The 21,292-nt window shown below is 41.3% G+C and overlaps 1 protein-coding gene across 3 annotated transcripts in view; it reads right to left on the bottom strand.

The window, feature by feature from the left end:
- The window catches only part of zfpm2a (zinc finger protein, FOG family member 2a), a 113,070-nt gene that overhangs the window by 65,642 nt on the left and 26,136 nt on the right, over positions 1-21,292 (bottom strand). For 2 of the 3 annotated variants that reach the window (XM_041988389.1, XM_041988390.1), the window contains exons 2-3: positions 16,724-16,882; positions 9,891-9,992 (exon numbers count right to left, since the gene is read on the bottom strand). In XM_041988389.1, the coding sequence (XP_041844323.1) occupies positions 9,891-9,992; positions 16,724-16,882 (261 nt within the window). The remainder of the gene's footprint in view (positions 1-9,890; positions 9,993-16,723; positions 16,883-21,292) is intronic. The other variant, XM_041988391.1, reaches the window with a different exon arrangement.

The following is a 21,292-nucleotide window of genomic DNA, read 5'->3' as shown; positions in this document are numbered from 1 at the left end:
AAATAAAACAGCAATTAATCTTCTGATGTAAGACAGAAAATAGAGGTACGGAGCACAAATAAAACAACCCAGTTTACAGAGCCCTATCCTCTTCCCACCTCCACCCCCAAAACTGATCAGAGGCACGCTTAACATGCGCATAGGAGCTGACAGCCGTACAATCACGTGATGCCGCTCAGCCAATCCTGAATTCATCTGAATGTTTAAGCCGCGCAGTGATGAAGCCACTTGAGTGAAAGAAAAGGTGAAGGGGCGGCTGAAATAACAAACAAATCAGACGGATTCGGCGGGTCAAATGCTGCGTGTAACATGTTTACTTATCACATGTCACATCTGGCCAACGCTGAGAGGTTTTTGGTTCAAAACATTTCTGAGAGGACATATTTAGACACATTTTGTGGATGTCTATTCCCCCACTGCTCCTCATGTCGGTGACAGGGGAGAGTAATCCTATACACAGGCTGCTATTGTGAAATGAGAAACTAGCCTCCTTCCCTGCCAGAGACCAGATGCACCTCTCTCCCTCTCCCTCTCTCTCTCTCTCTGTCCTAATCTGTAAACGACTTAAAGGAGCCTTATCTCCGGGCTCTTCTGCTTCATTTCATGCTTGATTTACTTTAATTTGTCTGATAGGGCACAAGGATTTGGAAATGGCCCATCTTTCGGTGGAAAATGTTCTGATTTTTCTCCGGCATTGTTATGTGGAGGTTTTTGACTTTTCTCTCCCCCTTTCTCATTCCTCCTCCTCTTTCTCCATCTCCATCTCTCTTCCGCCCTCCCTTTTCTCTTTCCATCATCTCCCTTTTTTCTTTTGAGGTGAAAGTGGGGGGGTGGGTCTTGCTCCAGTGCAACAGTCTGTTTGAGTGCATTTAGATTCAAGCTAACGCAGCACAAACAAGTTTTCCATGAGGTGTGATTTTCTGATGGAGGATGGCGACACTGGAGTCGTGTTTGCCTTTCAGATCCACACTGGGCGCAGAGCAGCCGAGTGCTTCAAACCACAAAGATCTTATGTTTAAGTTAAGAGGCGACTGGCCCTCCAGTTTAGCAAGTGGGTGAGCAGCTGGTGCTGATAAAGTTGCTCCCACAATGAGGGACAGGGACAAGCGACATGTCTGCAGATGCCTTGAATTCTTTTTCCGCTGGCAGAAGTGAAGTACTCGCAAGGCTGTCTAGCTGCTCCAGTCACCGAGACATTTTCCCTACTTCTATTTAGTGACTGAATGACAGTAGAGGCAGTGAGCTATGATTAGAGTGAAGCCCATATCTTTCCAGATTCTGAATAATCTCCATCCCCTCCCACCAATGAGCAAGGCATAGAGGCGGCACAAAAAGCCAGAGAAAGAGAGACAAGTGAAATAGGCAGAGCTGTCCTGTGTGTACAGAGATGTCATACAGTTCCACTGGCCTCTGCTACACACTGAGTGTGGACACTAAGAGGGAAAAGAAAAATTCAAATCATTCACCTTGATTCAGTCTGACTAATCTGAGCCGAGGAAGACATAATCAAAGAGAATTTTACATTCAGATCTGTCCAGAAAAAAGGGAGGAGGATAAAAAGAAAAAAAAACTGCAAAAAACTCATTCACAAGTGATGGTTACAAGATGGGGTTTGCATAAATAATAAAAAAAAAGAATTAATTTCCCACTCACACTGACAGCAGACGTCACTAACTAACCCCACCCCCAACACAATGTGCATAAATAAGTGGTTAACAATCCACACACATACACAACCACATAGAGGAAGTAACAGGAAGGACATTGAAATTCATCTCACAGCCTGAATTTACTTAACTGCGGGTGTGCGCGTGGTGATAAACGGAGTGATGATCCGGCAACACGTCTTTATCCATGCTTTGCTTTAATTAACGGTGGCTTGTTTGTTGAAAAGATGATTAATATGCCAATGAAAATTGCATAATTGAATACCACAACACTCGCACAATCAGGGAGGAACATGCCATTTTTTATGAACTTTTCAGTATCATTATTATTACTATTATTTGGTATTTTAATTCACTTGACAAACAGGCTCCACCCTTAACCCCCCAATTCCTCCCCCACCTCCCCTTCCGACCAATAAATACAAAGCAACAAAAAAAAAAAAAAGAAAAAAAAAAGATGGTAGGATTGGTGTGACCGCCACCAGTGGGAGGCATTTACAAGCTGGGGGTACTCTCTGATATCGACACCTATCAGTGTCAAGACTGTACATGAGTGTGTGTTTGTGTGTGACAGAGAGTAACGACACCAAACTGAAAGAAAGCAAAACTGCACACATGCATAAGAAACTACAAGTTATCTAAGGCACTGCAAACAAAATTATAACAAAAAACTAATTCATGCATAGAAATAACTACAAACTAAAATCACCCACCTTAAAAGTTTTATTTAAAAAAGGCTACAAGAAATTGAAGAATTCCACATGTGAGTAAGTTACAGTCGAGCAGTTCAGTTTACCCAGTGTTATAACCTCTAGCACAGCTTGAATGAGTCTTCATGTTAATGCTAAATACACATCAACTATTCACCCAATTACAATGATACCTCTTAGAAAAACGTGCTGCAGCGACGACGCCTGGGAGGGTAAGCGCTGCAGAACAAACATGTTGGAGGGAGCTAAAGAAAGATGCAACGGGTGTCAAGTCCCCCGGGGGCAGAAACACCACCAGCAGTAACGGATAAAGACAGTCATATTTAGCAGCAGCTTTTTTCTTTTCCAGCTTCAGTCTTTGGACTTGTGAAATAGTAATTATAGTAAAAAAGAAGCCTTTGTAAGTGGACAGAAATTTGGTTAAAATGTGGATCAAATGGTTGGAAGTGAATTATCTTATTAATGCAGAAAGCCACATCCCACATATACACAAAAAATTATAACTGAAAACAGTGACATCTTCCTCAGATGATAAGAACAGTGATTGCATTTTTGTCCTATTTTAGATTATATAACTAACAACCATGAAGTTCCCTCATAAAGCCTCTTAGTATAGCGGATCAGTGACTAAATTTGCATTAAGGCGATGCAGCACAGGAGTACAGTGATTTGTCTAATCTCTTGTTGCATATTTCATCATTCACCACAGCGTGTGTATGTGTGTGAAAGGGGGGGGGGGGGGGGGGGGTTCTCTGCACACAGGTGATGCATATAATATAAAGACTTCATCAACAATCTCTTAAGAAACAAATGTATTTGGGGAAAAGGCGGATGATGTTTACACTTAGCCCTTTGATTGCATTTTAATTGTACATCACCCAGAGCCCAGAACTCACAGAGCGGCTGATGATGGGCTTTCATCATCAGTATCAGCAATCACAGTGTCATTCATGTTTTGTGAGACTTGTCAGAAGACTTTTGAATAAACCCCTGGAGGAGTGAGATAAAACCTTCCTTTTCTGCGGAGGAATTGCCATGATGCGCGTCCAAATTTCTTGATTACAAGACGAAGGAGAAGGGGGGGGGGGGGGGGGGGGGGGGGGGGGGTAAAAAAATAAAAAATAAAACCCTGAATGAAAGCCCGCGCTGAAAGTTTTCAGTTTGCTGATAGAACAGTCAAGTGTGTCTATAAGTCTACTTAAAACGCTTAGGTATCAGTGGAGACAGCTGCGACACCCTCGTCTTATGATTCTGTCGAGACAGTACGCTATCAAACCTTTCATAACATTCCCAAGCTACATTTCTGGTGACAAAAGCTTTGCAAAAGCCTCCTGAAGGATTCATCTATATCCTAATATTTCCAATCCAATTTAACTGGAGCAGCCGGAGTGGTCTGAGCAGTAGTTTACCAATCTTTGCTTTCCAAGACTCTGTGTGCTGAAGGCTTGAGGGGTTCAATCAATGGTGCTTTGATCTCGGCTGGAACCATAATTATTTAACATTGTTACAAGGATTTCTCTAATCCATCCTACCATTAAATCCCTTTTACACCCTCATCTTCTGCAGCCTAATCTGCATCTGGGTGCTCCGTTTGTCTCTCTCTCTCATTTTGGCTCACCCCTCCTTCCTTGACGACACCCTGACTTAATAATGGACTTGAGAGCCGAGTTTGAAAAATTTCTTATTTACTGAGAGCACCCTGACAGCTGAGCTTTTCTCATATGAACTGTTGCTAAGCAAAAAAAAAAAAAAAAAAAAAAAAAAAAAAAAGTTTTTGTACTTTATACTTTTTGCAGATTTGACTTCCTGTCAGTTTGGGGGGCAAATGCAAAAAATCTGGACATTTGCAGAAGAAACTGTTTATTATAATTTAAGCTGATTAACACTGAGCTTAAGTATCGGGATAAACTTTAATATTCTACCTTCAATTTAGTGTATTTGGAATTTCCTAAATAAGTTTGTCCATATGAACCCAGGGTATGTTGAAGTTCAGGTGACTGGTAGCCATGAGGTTTAACCCAATCTGTTTATTTCAATGATCACTTTGACTCCCAACATAAAGGGCCGACTGTCCTTTTGCAAATATTTGCATGTCTGTGTTTCAGCACGATATAAATAGCAGCACGAGCAACTGCAAACATTTGTCGAGGCACCTGCCACAGTATTGTGGCCATCTGGTCCTCCAATTCTCCTAGCTTGACATATGTGCATTAAACCTGAAATGGTTATTGTTTTTTTTTCTTTCTTTTCTTCTTTCTTTCTTTTTTTTGGAGACTGGAAGAAGACGGATTGGCCACGGACTCTTCTGGGTTGGCTGGAGTCAAAAATGAGACTCGAGACTTTTTACATCTGAGTGAAGCTGCATTTTCAGCATATATATGTTAGGTGACTTGAAAGAAGAAAGGGGGTGTTTCAGGTTGATGAGCGAGCAATTTTGTGTGTGTTGTTGGGGGGAGGAGGGGTTCTATTGAGCACTATTGGACTGTCAGATAAATTCAGATGGCCACTCCTTCAGATGACCCCTGCTTCACCCTGGCTGGTGCCTAGTTGGCATCAGAAAGTGGGCATGCTGGGCCACCAGGGACAGCCAAAAGAAGAGATTTATGTGGAAGATGACCACATTTCTTCTGCTGCTACGCTGCCACACATTAACGCCATCTGCATCTCTTTCTTAGGCAGGTCTTACATCTTAAGATTTGTTTATATTGGATGATGAGAAGGCACTTTTTCCTTGCAGTAGAAAAAGGATAAATTGAATAAAACAAATAAAATACTGGTAAACTGTGTCAGTTCAGTTTAACACAAAACACTTGCATGCTGCTTCTAGCACACTCTGGGTTAGAAAGGCTTCCAGTGGACTTCCATAAAAATGCTGGGCAGAATAAAAGCTGCTGCACCAGAGATATCCTTACTCTTAATGTCAGGTCAAGTCCCCCAAACACTGGCATCCAAACGAAAGGCATCCTTTCTTACTGCCAATCTGCTCTGTAAATGCCTATGCCTTTCAAACTACATAGCCCCAGTTCGTAACGCAGGCCTTTTTGATTAAAATCTGTCTCAAAATACTTTGCCAGTATCAGTCGGGTTATTTTTTTGGACTTTGGAGGGCTGTTTTAGGGTCACTGAATATATTCTGCTCCTCCTTTCACAAGCTGTGTAGTGCTCAGTGTGATATTAAAATAATTATCATGGTCATCTTCTGAAAATTACCATTTACCATTTGTTTTTGCAGTAACCTATAATGTCAGTGTTTCTGAACCTCTGGTACCTCTGTCATCATATTTGTTGAAGCAGAAAAACAAGTGAATCCCTTATTAATCAGCAATAAAGTTCACAATAACAGGTTGAAGGGTTGGCAGTAATGCAATAATTCATGGATCTTCCATCCTAGAGACCAGGAATTGAGCCCAGTGTGAGACAAGTGATTTTTCATTGACTTTACCCATAGAACCTGAGGGTCAGGTAGCTTGAGAGCACCAGAACTGACTCTCTTCAAACATTTGGATCTTTTTATGGGGGACTGGAGCCAGATTGAGAATTTGAACTGGAGCTGGTTTCATCAAAGAGCTTCAGCCACCGGATGTGGAGCAACCACTCCACCTGCTGAGTTACACGCCACCTCAAGCAGCTGCATCTTTTTCTTACTTGATGAGTGACAAGTCCAACCCCATTTAACAATACATTAAAGTTGTAAAAAAATAAATAAAAGATCTTCGATTGAATCCCATTACTTTGAATGCTACAACAGGGAAAAAAAAGTAAAAACAAAAATACAATTTATATGCTCTTGCTAGAATACAATGACTTGTGCTTTGTTCCTATTAAGGGATTTACCACAAGACTGAGCTGCAGTGTTAAGTTGTTTGGTGTGTTAAATGTGTTGTGAAAATGATGTGTCTTGAGTAATTATTAGTAAACTAAAACTGATGTTCAAATTTGGTGGATTGTCCCTTTAATAATGTTCCACACTACAGCTGCTAATGACAGTTTCTTTGTAGGGTCCTAATTGAAAAAGGAGTTGTAGATTCTTGTTGATTTTAAAATCCTGATGGAAAATGGATCTCAAAAGACATCCCATGTATAATTTACTCATGTATATTCACTTAATTACAAATACAGTAGTATTTATAGCTTGTCTAGAATAAATCAGTTACAAAATAAGTCCAATCAATCAATTCTCATCATTAACAAACCGTGAGTGCTTGAACTGGAGCTGTTTCTACAGTGATTAACATGACCCACTTGTTATATCAGTAATTTAACAATTTTTTACACTTAAGACACTTTTAGTCCAAATAGGAGACATCACAATTACAGGACTCCTAACGAACCCTGGATTTTCATGGTTTTCATAAGGGGGAGTGGTGTACATGAGCGAGCATTTAGATAAGGCTGTGAACAAGTTCATTAGCACAGTTAGCTAGCTAACACACACCATTCCCAATTAGCCTAGAGGAGAGCAAGTGGGAGAGAATGAGAGCGACTGAGTCAGATTCCTATCACCGCTGCTCTCTGTAAACGAATAGAATAGCATGACACACTATCTCTCAAATCAGCGACTGATTGTGAAACACCCGTGACGAGAAATGAACACGAGACAGAAGATCAGTGTGCAGATTTGCTTAAGGACATTCTTGTAGAGACGAGTGGAGAGAAAGGAAACTCGCTGGGTGTTCCACATCAGAGACGCAACACTCCGAACAACAGAGAAGAGCCAGCTATCAGATTAATAGTGACTCATTCAGAGACGCTTCTCTGCTGTTAGGCACAGAAAGACAATCAGGGAACAGGAGGCGATCGTGGATGGCACTTGACATGACTTTACTAAAGTGGAGATGAAATGCACAGACAAAAAAATATAAAAGAAAAAAAAGTTCAATTACAGGATGTAGATTGTAAAGGCTTTTGTTGTTACTCAGCAAAAGGGAAACGGTATGGAGGTGTTTCAATAGATTCACCAAAGCAGGTGGGCATGTTCCGAGTCAGCCCACCTCATTAAAAGGCTTCACTCTCTTTTCCTGCAATGGCCATTACACATCCTATTCAGATGCAGACACGCGGTGATTAAAATTTATCTGTTGGTGATCATAATCACAGCTGCTTAAACTTAAGCCAAAGAATAACAAAGAACTTCTGAATGCTGAACTATCCGAACATTTACAAAGAGATTAAAGGGTAGACAGTCTCCAACTAAATAAATTTGCTTTTAATCGCTTCCAACAGGAAGTCATGTCATTTCAAATGTGTGTATCTGATTGTCTGATTCCCCCTTTATTCAAATTATAACATGCCCATCTGACTTTTCCAGCACAATGGGAAAAATTAAAAAGGGAAATGACCTTTCATTGCAGCCATGATGAGAGAGAGAATGGCATTATTATGCGCCAAGATTAATTTTTATGCCTACTCCGTGCTGCTCATTGAGAAAACACAGTAGTGGCATAAATGCCTTAGAGTATGCCACTCTCTAATTGGTTAGTGCATCATACAGGTGTAAAAAACCAGGCTGCTAAGTTATGACTATTTTCAAACAGGCAACATATAAAAAACATTTAAACTTCACGATGAGCTTTAGTTTTTGATAAGAAATTTGTAAAAATGTGGTAAAATAAAAGAGACATTTTACCAATGCAAAACCACCTATGTTGTTTCCAGACTGCCGTTCTCATGTGAATGATTGTGAGAAATGTCACCCGGACAGAGAATGCAGATCATGCAGTGGTACTACTTTACATGAAAATAGGGTATGAGGATCCAAGTATTTTAAAAGTTGTGGTTTTGGGGGTTATTGAGAAAGATATAAGAGAAGGTCCTGATTTAAAAAGACTGCTGTTTCAATAAACCTTTTGTATTGTACAGCTGAAAGCTACAGCATATCCTGAATTCAATAATGAAATAGATTTTTCTCATTTTGTCTAATTTGTATTTTACAAAATGCAGATCAAAGGAGATTAAGTGTTTGAATGCCCAAATTCCCCTTTCCACCCCTCTTCTTCCCTTCTCTTCTATTAATTTAGATGCTTTTTCCTTCTTTGCAGGGCAGTAAGCCTAGACACTGATGAATAGATGGTTTGTCAGTTAGCTCAATGGTAGAATACAACACAGAAGTGTAACTGACAACAGGCATTGACCCTAAGAACACCTAGTTGGTCGAAGTGCATTGGTCATTTTCTTTTATTTTTGGTGTGAAAATGACTGGCTTTCAAAACATTTTTGCATGAACTCTGTAGAGTGCCTTTGATTATTTTTTGCAGGCTGTTTGCATTATTTGAAGAAGCACAAGTTCTTTTACTAAAAGCTAGAAAAGCAGACCTCCAGTATCACAAGAGCCCCTATATGAGGTCACCATAAGAAGATTACCATTGCAAGTGCCTCCAACACCATTCTTTTCTGCAATATACCAAAACTTGTTTCTATAGATTGCATGCAACCAGACCAATTTTTTGGTTTAATGCAGGACAGTTTTAAATACAGTGTTCTGATAACCTGAGCCCACTAGTGCTGTAGTGGGTTCTGTAGTGCATCTTCTCTCACATCACATTATTTGCAGTTCAGCTATTTTCACTATATGTAAGACACTTAACTTCCAAAAAAAAAAAAAATAAACCTCCTGTCTTCCCTCTCATCCTCTGATCTGCCTGTCCAGCAGTGTGTTTCTGAGCCCCTAATTCTCACTCTCATGTCTAAGTGGAAAGGAGGAAGCATAATTACAGTCAGTCATACAGTTAGTCGTCCATCCCTGCTTTTCAGAGCAGTATTTTTAAGCTCAGCATATTCTCGCCCAAAAGGTTTTTTTTTTTTTTCCAGCATGTGATGCCTTCTTTTTGTCATGGCCCCCATAGTTCTGAGCTGACCCCCTCAGCCCTGTCTCCTGACTGATCACAGTGATGGTTTATTACTGTCGTCGCAGCGCTCTTATCTTTAGCCAGCAATGCTCATTTCCTTCCCCAGATTTAAATGCAAATGTGAAATTTAATGATAAATGCATTATCTGATAGGTGTGATAACACTGATTCACTGTCAGTATAAAATACACACCCTGGGGGGCTTTGAGCTAGCAAGCACAACTTGCCCAAATCCACTTTTTTCTCCCTTTCTATCTTGCCTTTACCCCCCTCCCACCTCTCTTTTTTGTGTCAAACTCATGTACCTGCAATAAATTCTTGAGGTCATTTTATGCATTAAAGGGAGCGATATTTTGTGTGTTCAGCAGTGTGTGTTCAGGCTATTGCTGAGCCGTAATTGCTGTGCAACTATCTTGTATTATCCATCACTTTGAGGAAGTTATTGTTGTAAACTCCTCAGAAAAGCTGCATCGACATTTGGTTGTTTATGTTACTGTTAGCTCAACGCCAGCTCTGAATACATTTAACCTGACTTGCAACATAATATGCTCCAACTTTTGACTTATTTCTTAGTCTTGACTTAATGAATGATGCAACATGCATTGGAGTTAAGCAACAAATAAATCAACCAGAGTCTCTCTTGTAAAACTAGTGACGGCCTCTCTTACTTGGACCATCCCACTCCTCCGGCCCCACAGAGGTACGCCTGCTCTTCTCGCCTTGACCCTCCATCTCCGCCTCTCCTGATTCTTGATTGCCGTCTTCCTCTCCTGCAAGGCAGAGACAGTGAAAAGAACGAAAACCTTTTTTTTTAATAAAAGAAAAAGACTCTAAATTTAACATCCAGACTCGTAATTAAATTAAATACTGCATTATGGACTGTTCTGCCCCTTCAAAGTCTAGATTCTTATGGACTTTGGATAGTTTCCCAGGAAGAATCACTTAGGTTTAGAACTCTTTCCTGTAATATGTGAACCATTGTGTATGTATAGCTTTGTATATGTACATTTGCGGTGAGCTCATCAGGCCCAGCTGCACACTTTTGTGTAAAAGGAGTTCCCATGAGGGTTTGCAGGGACAGGAGGAAGTCCCATGGAACAGGAAGGAAAGCAATGTGTGGGAGAGAGGTGGCTATTTATTACCGTTTGATCTATTGTGGAGCGAGCTAGAATGCATGTTATAGGATGTAGGGCTGATTTACAGTGTCGAAGCTCACACAGACCGTGCTATGGGATATTTGGGTATCTCACTTCAGGACACAAGTGCTTAAAGACCTAGTTATCCAGACGCTGCCTCAATGTGTGCAGCGGTAACAACGGCGGGAACTCTTCTTGAGCCCTCTTTGATGCACTTACTGTAAAATAAAATCTATTTTTGCATGTCAACAGTAAGCACAGTTTGCACTTAAAGTTTATAGGGACATAAATCAGTGCTTAGTAGGTGCCCCTAGTGTGATGCTCTAAATAAATCCAATGTGGCTGACACAGTGGTTGCACAGTGTGTTTCCAAACTCGGGCAAGTTAAGAGCAAACCTGCTCGGGGCTTGTAGTGGTGGTTGATGGTTTGTAGAGGAACATTTCTCTCACTTTTGTCACCACATCTTTTTCATCCCTTTGATGTTTGAAACCTAATAGTGAATGGTCAAGGGCAGGCCAGGATTACCACGATGGATTATTACACTTCATACACTCTACAAGGGGAAAAAAGAAGAGAGGGATATGCAGATTTGCATGTGAATATATATATATATATATATATATATATATATATATATCGTTATATATATGTCATACAGACCATAATAAAATCATACCCGTCACCAAAGTTGATGCTGTTCCTCTTTGGTTGTTTACCATATCTGTATCTGATTTTCACCCCCACAGCTTCCATAAAAAAAAAAAAAAACATTTCTTAGTTATCACACTTCCTGTGACAACTGCCATGGGACACACACTATTTCACTCCTGCACTGTCCATCCTCAGTTAAGTTAATCTCCAGATCAAGCACACACACCATGCTTATTTAGCTTTTTTCTGACATGGCTCACTTCAAAGAAGCCAGCAAACATTGCCAAAAGGATGTCAGCTTTCTGCCCCCCTCTAAAATAGGAGATACATACGGAGGAAAATAAGTGATACTGAAGGGAAGTCTTCAGAACTGTCCTACTTACAGTACATGAGGTCATTATGACCCAGTTTTGCTTATGCAAGTGTCTGCTTGGGCTGGCAATTTTCCCTCTACTCCTCTTCACTCCCAGTATATTATCAAGGAGCCCACTCAACTAAATTCCCCCCACTATTTATTGTTGGGCCTGGAGAACCTCTTTAGCATACCAGGCTCGTATTATGATGAGGATAACAAAGGCGTGTATCAACAGTTCCTTCCAATGGAGCGGAGTTTAAAAAAAGCTGGCGAGATAACATTAAAGGCACTACCTTGATCTCAGGCGAACATGTTAAGCCCTGTAACGAAACGTATTGGAAGTGTTTAATTACAGCCCGGGAAATGAAGCTACAAGATGATTCCTTAATTAAGCAGTGATTAAGGATTTTCTGCCTTCTATCTAACACAGTTTGCAGTGCATTTTAAACACAATCGCTCAGGCAACCTCACAGGGAACAATGTCACAGGGCTTTGATGAAGTTTCCTGCACAAATGTCAGTTGGAAAAAAAAGCACAGCAGTGGAAGAAGTGCTGGAGCTGCACTCCTTTGCTTACTGTGCACTTTGATAAAAGCTGGCAATTCAGAAAAATGTGAGAGCCATTTTAATAATCACAAACGACGGGAGAATTTTGATCTATCTGATATGGAAACTGATTGATTGAGGTGCTTCGTTTCATTCGCAAAGGTCCACTCTAAGTAATAGAGACTCTGCCTTGTTTCATCATTTGAAACTAAACCCTCTGCAGGCTTATCAAAGAGACAGATTGTCAATGATCATCCTCTACATTATCGACTAGATCATAATTTACATCTGGCTTAGGGTTCTTTCTCTGTGCATCCAAATGGGTATATTTAAGGTTGAGTGAGAGAAGACTGAAGAGAGCAGAAGAGACGGGGAGGGCTGGGGAGGGGAGGCGGCCTGCTGGGTTCTGGGTTGGCGGGCATGCAAGAGGAGCCAGTGAGCTGTTAAAATCAGCCCTATCGCTGCTCTATCAAAGGACAGCTCTCTAGCCAAATCGCAGTCACACGCAGCGTGCCACACATTCAGGTCAATAAGCTTACAGGCGATTTACACAAACAATTCCTCGAGCAAGGTAGCAACAAAGTCATATTGGCTTTTTCTCTCCCTTTTAGCATTGTCTCTGCTAAAAAAGCCCTTGAAAATGTCAATCTCTTGTGTGCAACTTTAAGAAGCTCAGAGTGCTCTAATCCTGACCACTGACTATAAAAACTGGTTGCAATTTCCAAAAATGGAGTATAAGTCATGTTTAAGTATTTGCATGGGCTTCTGCAGTTCTATATGCGACTGCATTCTCTGCTCGATGACTAACCCACCTCCACTTGGCAGTGATTTTCAGGATGTTAGAAGTCCCCCCCAGCAGTGGTGGTGCTAGTCAGCTGATACAGAATATTTGGTTGTTGATGCAGATTGTGCTGCAACAGATGAAGTCAATTCAAGGATGCAACCCTTTCCCACCAAAGTCAAGCATAGCTCTAAGACTTCTCTGGTATCTGAAAAATAGGTTTGAATTACATGCCATTTGTGGCAGGCACAGCACTCCAACGGAGGGAGGCTATTAGTGAAATGCCTCGCCACTGTCTCTTTAAATGCCAATAAATTCCCATCATTACAGAATCTGGCAGTTTTCCTCCCTGTCTGCAGCTCGGGTCTTTATCTCACTCTGCCTCAGTCTCTGAGCATGTAGATCTGGCCCAGTTAGATTGTCATACTTAACAAACATTAATGATTAATTTCCTCCACTGAGTCAAATGGGGCTAAAGGGATGACTTGATTCATCTTATCGCACCACAAATTAGCATTTCCCCATATTCTCCAGCATCAACTGTGCATTAAAATTCCACAGTTACCATTCTGGGCACAGGCAGCTGTGGTGAAAGAGCCAAGGAGATCTTCCTTCTATGTTAGAGATTGTGATGACTTCTGTGTTGCACAAAGACTAATTAATTCTGCGACTCTCTCCTTGCTGCTATATGTCTCTTACTAAATCGAGTCAAATTCCACACTGTGAGAATATTTGAAGGGTCAAGGTGGTTTTTTTCATTTGCTTTGTGAAGTCCTGGGCACGCAGCGCTGGCTTTCAGTCATCACTTGTTAGAAAATGTTTGCAATTTTTCTGCATTTTTGAAGAGAACAGTGCAGAAAAGTTCACATTCATCCGGTATTTCCCGACACATAAACATCTGTTACAACAGAATCGAGCTGTTTGAGCTGAAAGAAAAGGGGGAAAAAAGTCATGTAATGTGACTTCCCAAAAAGCTTTCTTACACTGAAGAAATAAGACACGTGAAATGACATGTAAATTTACTGTCAGAGCTCAGAAAGGAAGTCATTTGTCATCAGGCAACACTTGGAACGCTCAAAGGGAACAGCTTGTGGCAACACCCTGTGCTGAACTTCACAGATAGCCAACAATAAAAAGAGGGGGTGAAACAGCAAGGTGAAATTTCACAATTTCAGTAAAAAAAAAAATAAATAAATAAAATAGACACCACCAGAAAAAAGGCATCTTTCTTACAATTATAGAGCCAGAGTTTGTCACGGAGAATAAATCTTTACTACAGAGTGTGTGTGTTCACCTGTGGGCTACTGAGGACAAGAACGCCATAAATGGGAAATTGAGAAGTTGTTTGGGGGAAGAAAGTAAAATTCATATTTAATCGCAAGAGAGAGGCCAGGTTATTTCTTTAGAGGAGTCTTTTTCCCTCACTGAGCTTTTAAAAGGTAGACAGGCCTCCTCTAAAATGCCATGTATATTAAAAGATGTTTATTCTCTACAGGGGCGCTTCTGTTGATTTCCAGCTTGTTTCAGAGTGTAACTGACATGGTGCTGCTCATATCTTGCTATTATTGAAGATGATGGTGTAATAATGATAATTAGTCATTTAAGTTATCTGATAAGGTAAGGCAAAGCTTAATTCTAGACCTTTCTTTGGTGCACAGTTTGCTTTGCTGATGCCAAATCTTGTTATGTTTTCTTGTGAATCAGTAGAGAATTGAATCTTTAATGTCATAACACAAATTACTATAAGAGCTATTTTGAGGGGATCTGGTGAATGATCACTGGTTCAGGACTGATTGGAATACAAACAGCATCTTCTAAACTTAACAAAAACACCAGGTTTTAGAGTCAACCATCACCAAATGTAGAGGTTCCTCAGCCTCAGACCAAGATGGGACGTCAAGGTGCTCTGCACACTTATCTGGGGACTCCCTTTTCTGCAAGGGTAAGGCAAATGGCTGAGTCTTTGGTGGCATTCAACTTCTTGACCTTTGCGCCTTTAAGCGGCTTTGCTACTTCACCGCACTCTGATCAAAGTTAATAAGTGCTTCATATGTTAATGAAAATTGGTACCCCTCTTTGTGTTCCTACAGCTTTTTAATACCTATTATAGACTGAAACTTTTAATGGAGGTTTTAGGTCCCCCTGACAAGCCCATTTCAGAGAGTGACTACACAGATACAAGGCTAAGCTAAGACCAGAGAGTCACTGCTCAGTGGAGGAACCTTACACGGGAGACCTTATTCTCCGGGAAGCAGCAGAAGATAAAGGCCATGGGATGAGTGGCTGCTTTAAAACCCACGTTCAAGTCCACACAGGGCTAATTACAGCATGCCATCACATTTGAGAGGGTTTAGTTAATCAAGGGAGGTGGGGGGGGCTCTCTTTTTCCTCCTATAGTCGAGGAATAACACACTTAAACCATTTAATGCCGCCAGGATTGCGTCCTATTTAATTCACGGCCGTTTCACATAAGTGGGGTAAATTTAAGCCACTATGACATTAGTTTTAAACAGATCTAATTGAGGAAGGGATCATGGGGAAAATGGCTACACCTGAAGATTGCAGAGAATTTGCCACATGGAAAAAAGAAATAGCGGATAGTACATCACTTGGGTCTTAGGAGGCAATGGGAGACTTAGCTACTGTAGGCTTAGATATCAGAGTAATACAAAAAATCTGACTGGTAAGGCTTGTGCGTGACAAGAAACAGATTACCAGCAGCCATAAAAAGTAGTACTTGACGTTTGGGATTGCTACGTTGTGTTGACTTTATTCATAAACATGGAAAGGAGATTTGAGCCCCAGTTCCTCACATGGTTTTATCCAAAACAAAGTATGAAAAAAATGGCTGTCACAAGGTTCTTTGAAGATTTTTTTTTTCTTTTTTGAAAAGTTGTACTTTTCTTCATGCCGTAACTGCGACTGCTCCATCTCATTCATAGCTGCTGGGTTATTACAGGACCATGCATTGTACTTTGAAGTTTGGGTAAGGATGCTTTATGAAGTAGACAAAGGCTAAAACAACCGAGGCGTTGCTGGTAATTGCAATTTCTGAACAATTGCGCCGTTCAACTTTTTCCAAAGAACAAAAGGAAAAAATTATTGATACGATTACTGGGGCATAGCCTACCTGAAACATGAAAGATTTATTTTTTCTTGAATAATGTAATCCCACGAGGCACATCAGTTTAGAAGTGTGAAGAAATAATTCTAAACAAATTTCCCTTTGAAAGGAGAAAGACGAGGCAGACATTCAAAGCATTGGTTCTTCATTAAAAAGTCAAATTTATGGCATCCCGGTGCCAGTAGGAGTGGGGGACACCTGGGGTAGCAGCAGCCACGCGACCGGAGGGTAGGAAGAGGTGGGTATGGGTGGAGGCGTTAAAGGTGTTTGGGGGGGGGAAGGGGGAGGCGGAACAAGTCTGTCATCTTCACACTGTAACCTGAAGCAGACCACAAATTAGCTCCTGTGATGGCAAGGTGTGACTGAAATGAAACAAACATACAAAGAGGCAATCTAATTGAATTGGAGTTCAAAGAGGACTCGAGCGCATTTGGCGACGCCGCAGCGCTTTATAGTGCTGGACCTCCGAGCAGTAGCAGGTGCTGCTGAGTGTTCGCTGAGCTTCAGCTCCGGCTCAAAGGATAGCGCCACGCTCTCCAGTGCATTGGTGTACCACAGCAACACCTTCATAGCACTATCACAGAGGGAGAGCCAGTGTTGCTCATGCCATCTTCCTCTCAGATCAAACCACTGCTCTTGGGTGGATTGCTGGGATCAAATATCAAAATGAATGACTTCAACGTCAGGCAGCAACGCAAGAGAAATCCTAAAATGGATACAAGTCCTGCCAGGCTTGATTTGAACATGCAGAGATGTAATTGGCAGGGTTTTATTATTTATTTTTCTCTATGCCTGGCACCAATTTTGTGAAACATATTGTCCCGTATTAGGTATCAGAAACACTGAGTCCTGCACTTGTGGTAAACAACTTTTAGAGTTTGGGTTTTGAGCGAGTAAGTGGTCCTCACCTTTGTTGCAGAAGTAGTCCATGTCTTCGCAGCCCATGTTCTCGGTCTCAAACTCGGCCTGGAAGTTCTCTTCCACCGAGAACTCATCTTTGGCCAAGAGCTCGTTCTCCTCAGAGATGCACTCCTCCTCTTCTTCCTCCAGGCCATCCTCCAAAGGACCTGAGGGAGCACACACACAAAAACAGGTTTATACACAGACACGCACATGCACACACAGGAAGATGTTCAGCAGTTTCATCACATCCTCCAGGCTTCTCTTTGCCTCTTTTTGCTTCTTTATCCAGATGCAGCTCCAAACACAGCTGCACGAATGCTCAGATGTTCGGCTCAGGCACAGATAAAGCCATGTCAATTAACAGATTATTTCACTAGAACATTTCAAAAAGTCTCTCCACTGTAGCTCTTGAATAAAAGCCCTTTGTGACTGTGTCTTTCAGCAAAACACGTTGACATGCAGCCAAGGTGAGCGTTGATGTTAATCCTGCTACCTGCAAAACAAAACCTCACACAGATGGAAGGAAGGAAGGGGGGGGGGGGGGGTGAAAAAAAAAGATCCTTTCCAGACTTTTCATACAGGCATCAGCACGGGAGGAGGAAAGAAAATACTTTTATTAATTTGTTAGCCTTATCACAGGGTACAATGTTGATTTTCCATTTACATTCCATGCCTCCGGGTAATACACCAGTGCAATCTTAAAGGAGACACTTTTCCGTGTGATTAATTTTTCCCCCTCTGTGCAATATTATTTCTTTAAATCTAAATGATTTCAGAGTTTTGCTTGTAGCTGTACATCTCTTTTGGTATTTGCATATTACCATTTTTGCTTCAATCAAGGGTGCTGATGGAATTACTGTACTGCTACCTGAATTGTATTAGTTCTGAAAAACATCTCACCCGGCATTTGAATGTTATTAAGATAATGTGGATTTCGCACACCCTTCTGTCTCACCAAAACATGTCTGCACTGTCTACATGGGAATTACCAATTCAAAGCATAGATGGAGAAAAAACACTTCTTGTTTAGGGGTTAGTGTATGTATGAAATAAGGCAGGAGTCTTGCAGCATATTCAGAAAAACCCCTTTCTTTTTAAGTTGTGTGAACAAGCGTTTCAAAAATGGTGCTATCCTGCAAGTTCAAAAGCGGTTGTGTCTGTTTTAGCTTGTCACACTTGAGCTATGTTGCAGCTTCTTGTGCATCATTGTGGGGCTCAAACAGAGCCCATTTGTATCCTCTCCACACCTTTCAGTGTGTTTGCTCTATTGTATCAGAAGTGAAACCCCTCAGCTTTAATAAAGCAATAATTTCAGCTCAGAAAGTGGGGCTGGTGTGCCTCTCCTGTTTCTCTTTCTTCCCCACTCAGAGCCTCATAAAAAGACCCCCCTGATGTCCACAAACTGCTTGCGCTTTTCATTAGTCTTATAAATTACTCCTTTGTAGAAGCCAACATCTGCAGGAGCCCCGGACATGAAAAGAATTAGCGCACAGATCTCTAATAGACACTGTGGAGGCCGAGTGCCGCTTTTAAATTAGGATACAGTTTTATGATCCTATCTGATGCCTTCTGCTGATTTGCAGAGGAGTGAAGTGAGGCGTGAAGTGACTCGATGAGTCTACCATCGCTTAAGATGATACTGAGAGATAAATATCGCAGTATCAAGGGGAGGCTGGATGACTGGCGTTAAAAGCTCCTGCCAAGGCAAATGAAGACAGTGTGAACGAAAGTGGGGGGAAATACATTTCTATACACACGGTCTGCACACATTCCATTACACAGCTGAATGAGAACCGTGTGTACAACTAAATGATTCTTCCTCTGTTGCTAGCAAATACAGCAGCACTATTGCACCACAGAAAATAGACCTACAGTGTTGTGCGATAATAAGGGGTAAAGAGAGATTAAAGATAAACTTCATGGTCAATAAGACACAAAGATTAGGTAGATAAGATCAGATAGAATTGAGGTTTAATAGACTCAGAATAAGGGCATCTCACTTCCCCACTCTAACAGATAGTAACTAAATGGAGCATTTTCAAACTGATAGAGATACTGGAGGCCTTACTGAATATGGAAAAATGAAATATTCCACCCAGTCTGGGACGTTAAAGACTGCCTGATGGCTACTTCTTGAGGACCACGTAGATTACTTAAGTTTGTTTGCATCCTCACATGTTTAGTTTATTATACAGTATTCATTGCATGGAGAGACCTGAAATTATTTCAGAGACAGCAATGATAAGAATAATGACTTTCTAAACGACCAGCACCACACTCCTAACTCATTTTCTGATAGTGGTGTTCCTGCTATATTTAGTTGTGTACTGTTTAAAATCCTGTCACATTCACTGTGTGACCCACGCTTGTCGGTGCATTTCTATAGGGTCTGCTGACGAACTGGGCCAGAGGAATGTCTGCTGCCTCTACCCGTTCTTATCAGGCCTCCTCTGGAGTTCAGATGGCCAACGACACCGGCCGAGAGAGTGCCTGCATTTCACTTCATTGTGGAAAACAACACAGTGTGCGTTCAGTGGCGTGTTCATTATTAACACTGATTATGGTGTGAGTTTGTGTGTAGATGTAGGGATCTGAATTTACACTTAGTTGTGTTCATACAGGCCATTTTCAAGTTCTATTTCTCAAAGGTGGCCAATATAGGGGCTGAAGTGATGAGGCAAACAATGTTTAAACAGCCATGAGGAAAGAAAAATATTTACTGTACATTTGGTGAGAAAAAACATGCAATTTGACAATGCTTAAGGAGTTGAAGTGTGTATTTTTGACCTGAGCTTTTTTTCCCTTCATATTGGATTATGGTGATGTTATTCATATGTATACACATTCATGCTGCATTATGCTTTATAACAGGTGCAGGCTCATGCAGTAACCATTGCACCTTGTTTAGGACAGTCTTCGCAAAACCACAGAAGAAAAATACACATGTTGCTGTTTAAATGCAAAGGCATTGATAGGTAAACTCCCTACTCACATTTCTAACCTTTTTTCATACTATATCAACCAAAATGGCATTAGATTTGTCTCCAGAAGTCTTTCAAATCTATGTTCATTCTTATATAATTTGGTATAAACAGGAAGGGTCAAGATGACTTTAAAGGGGTCACAATCCAGACACTTTAGGAAACAATAGACCAAATAATTAAAGTGTTTGGGATGAAAAATAATCCTCAGAATAATTAGTAGCTGCTGTAATGCAATAATTATCTGCAACCTTAAGTGTGACAGCTTTGCAGTCCAGTCTTTCTGCTACTTATTCATTTGTTTTCATCTCTAATGAAAGACTAGGTTTGTAGAGTGACATCTGCTTTATTTTAAGAGGATGTTTCAGGACAGTGCACTCTTTCTGAACTTCCTCTCAATCAGGGTGAGTGTCCAGGTATCCCTGCACCCAGGCAGCCCTGTCATCCACACCCTCTGCCCTCAACTGTATCATCTGCATTCATCAGGCTCTTCTCTGTCGATACTGAGAGAAATCTCAGCCCTGTTCAAACAGTCATGCAGCAGGAGCAGCCAATGCTAATAGAGACATTGGTAGCTGAATGCAGGCTTGATCACAGTGGCTCTTTTGTTCATGGCATGGCCTCTGTCTGATAGGGATCGGCCATGCGGAGTAGAGCTCTGGAGAGGGATATGGTAATGCCCCCACTGAGTCTATAAAATGGGGTGATACTCTGAGACCATATGATGGACAGAGGATTAATGAGTCACAGAGGAAGGGGAGCAGGGAAGAGAGGAGTGCGGATAGAGGTGGAGAAATAGCATATCTTTCAGGAAAATACATTGCACTAGAGTCTGTATCTCAGTGGACTAAAACAGAATATGGAAAAAATGATGTGCCCACCTTGCCTCCAAAGCTCACACTTAAAAAAAGAAAGAGAGAGAAAAAAAAGAGCTCTAAGGAAATATGTGTGTATGTGCAAAAACTGTATGAGTGACTGCTAATTTCATGGCATGCTTTTTCAACCGTCCGCAATGTGGGGAGCTTGTGGTCGGGCTGTGATAGCGATACCTCACATTATCAGCAGACTCCACAGTGTGATGTGTGGATCACAAGCCCAGCCTCCTCTATAGCTCCCTAATTAGAGGTGAGGTAATTGAATCTGACAGAACAAAGCGGCAGATCTCTATAAGCATGGAAATCATTTTTGCACCCACCTATACAGTTTTTCATCCAAAAGGTCCATTGAAAATGTGTCCAAGCTGGCCTGGGGATAAAACGTAGCACCTGAGACTAAAGATGAATGCATAATGCGGCCCTAAAATCCAAACAGGGCCACACGGTTCAACCCCTGCCAACTCCGCTCCTCGTGCCCGATCCTTTGTGCCAACACTGATGCTGGGGCCTTTCCTTACTTTTGGGTGGAGACATGCAAACTTTTGCAGAGGGGATGTTACAAAAAGAGAAGAATAAACTTTCTTATATTGCAAGAACCTCTATGCTTTGAGGCAGGTAGCTTTAGATACACATTTGTATGTTTACCCCTTGAGCTGGAGAATAAAAAAACAACGGACAAACACTTGAAGGGTGGAAATAGAATAGAAAAAAAGTCTAA

The sequence above is a fragment of the Melanotaenia boesemani genome, chromosome 6 (assembly GCF_017639745.1).
Source record: "Melanotaenia boesemani isolate fMelBoe1 chromosome 6, fMelBoe1.pri, whole genome shotgun sequence".
NCBI lineage: Eukaryota > Metazoa > Chordata > Actinopteri > Atheriniformes > Melanotaeniidae > Melanotaenia > Melanotaenia boesemani.
Note: the sequence above shows the minus strand (reverse complement) of the source record. Positions and strands in the feature narration are given on the sequence as shown.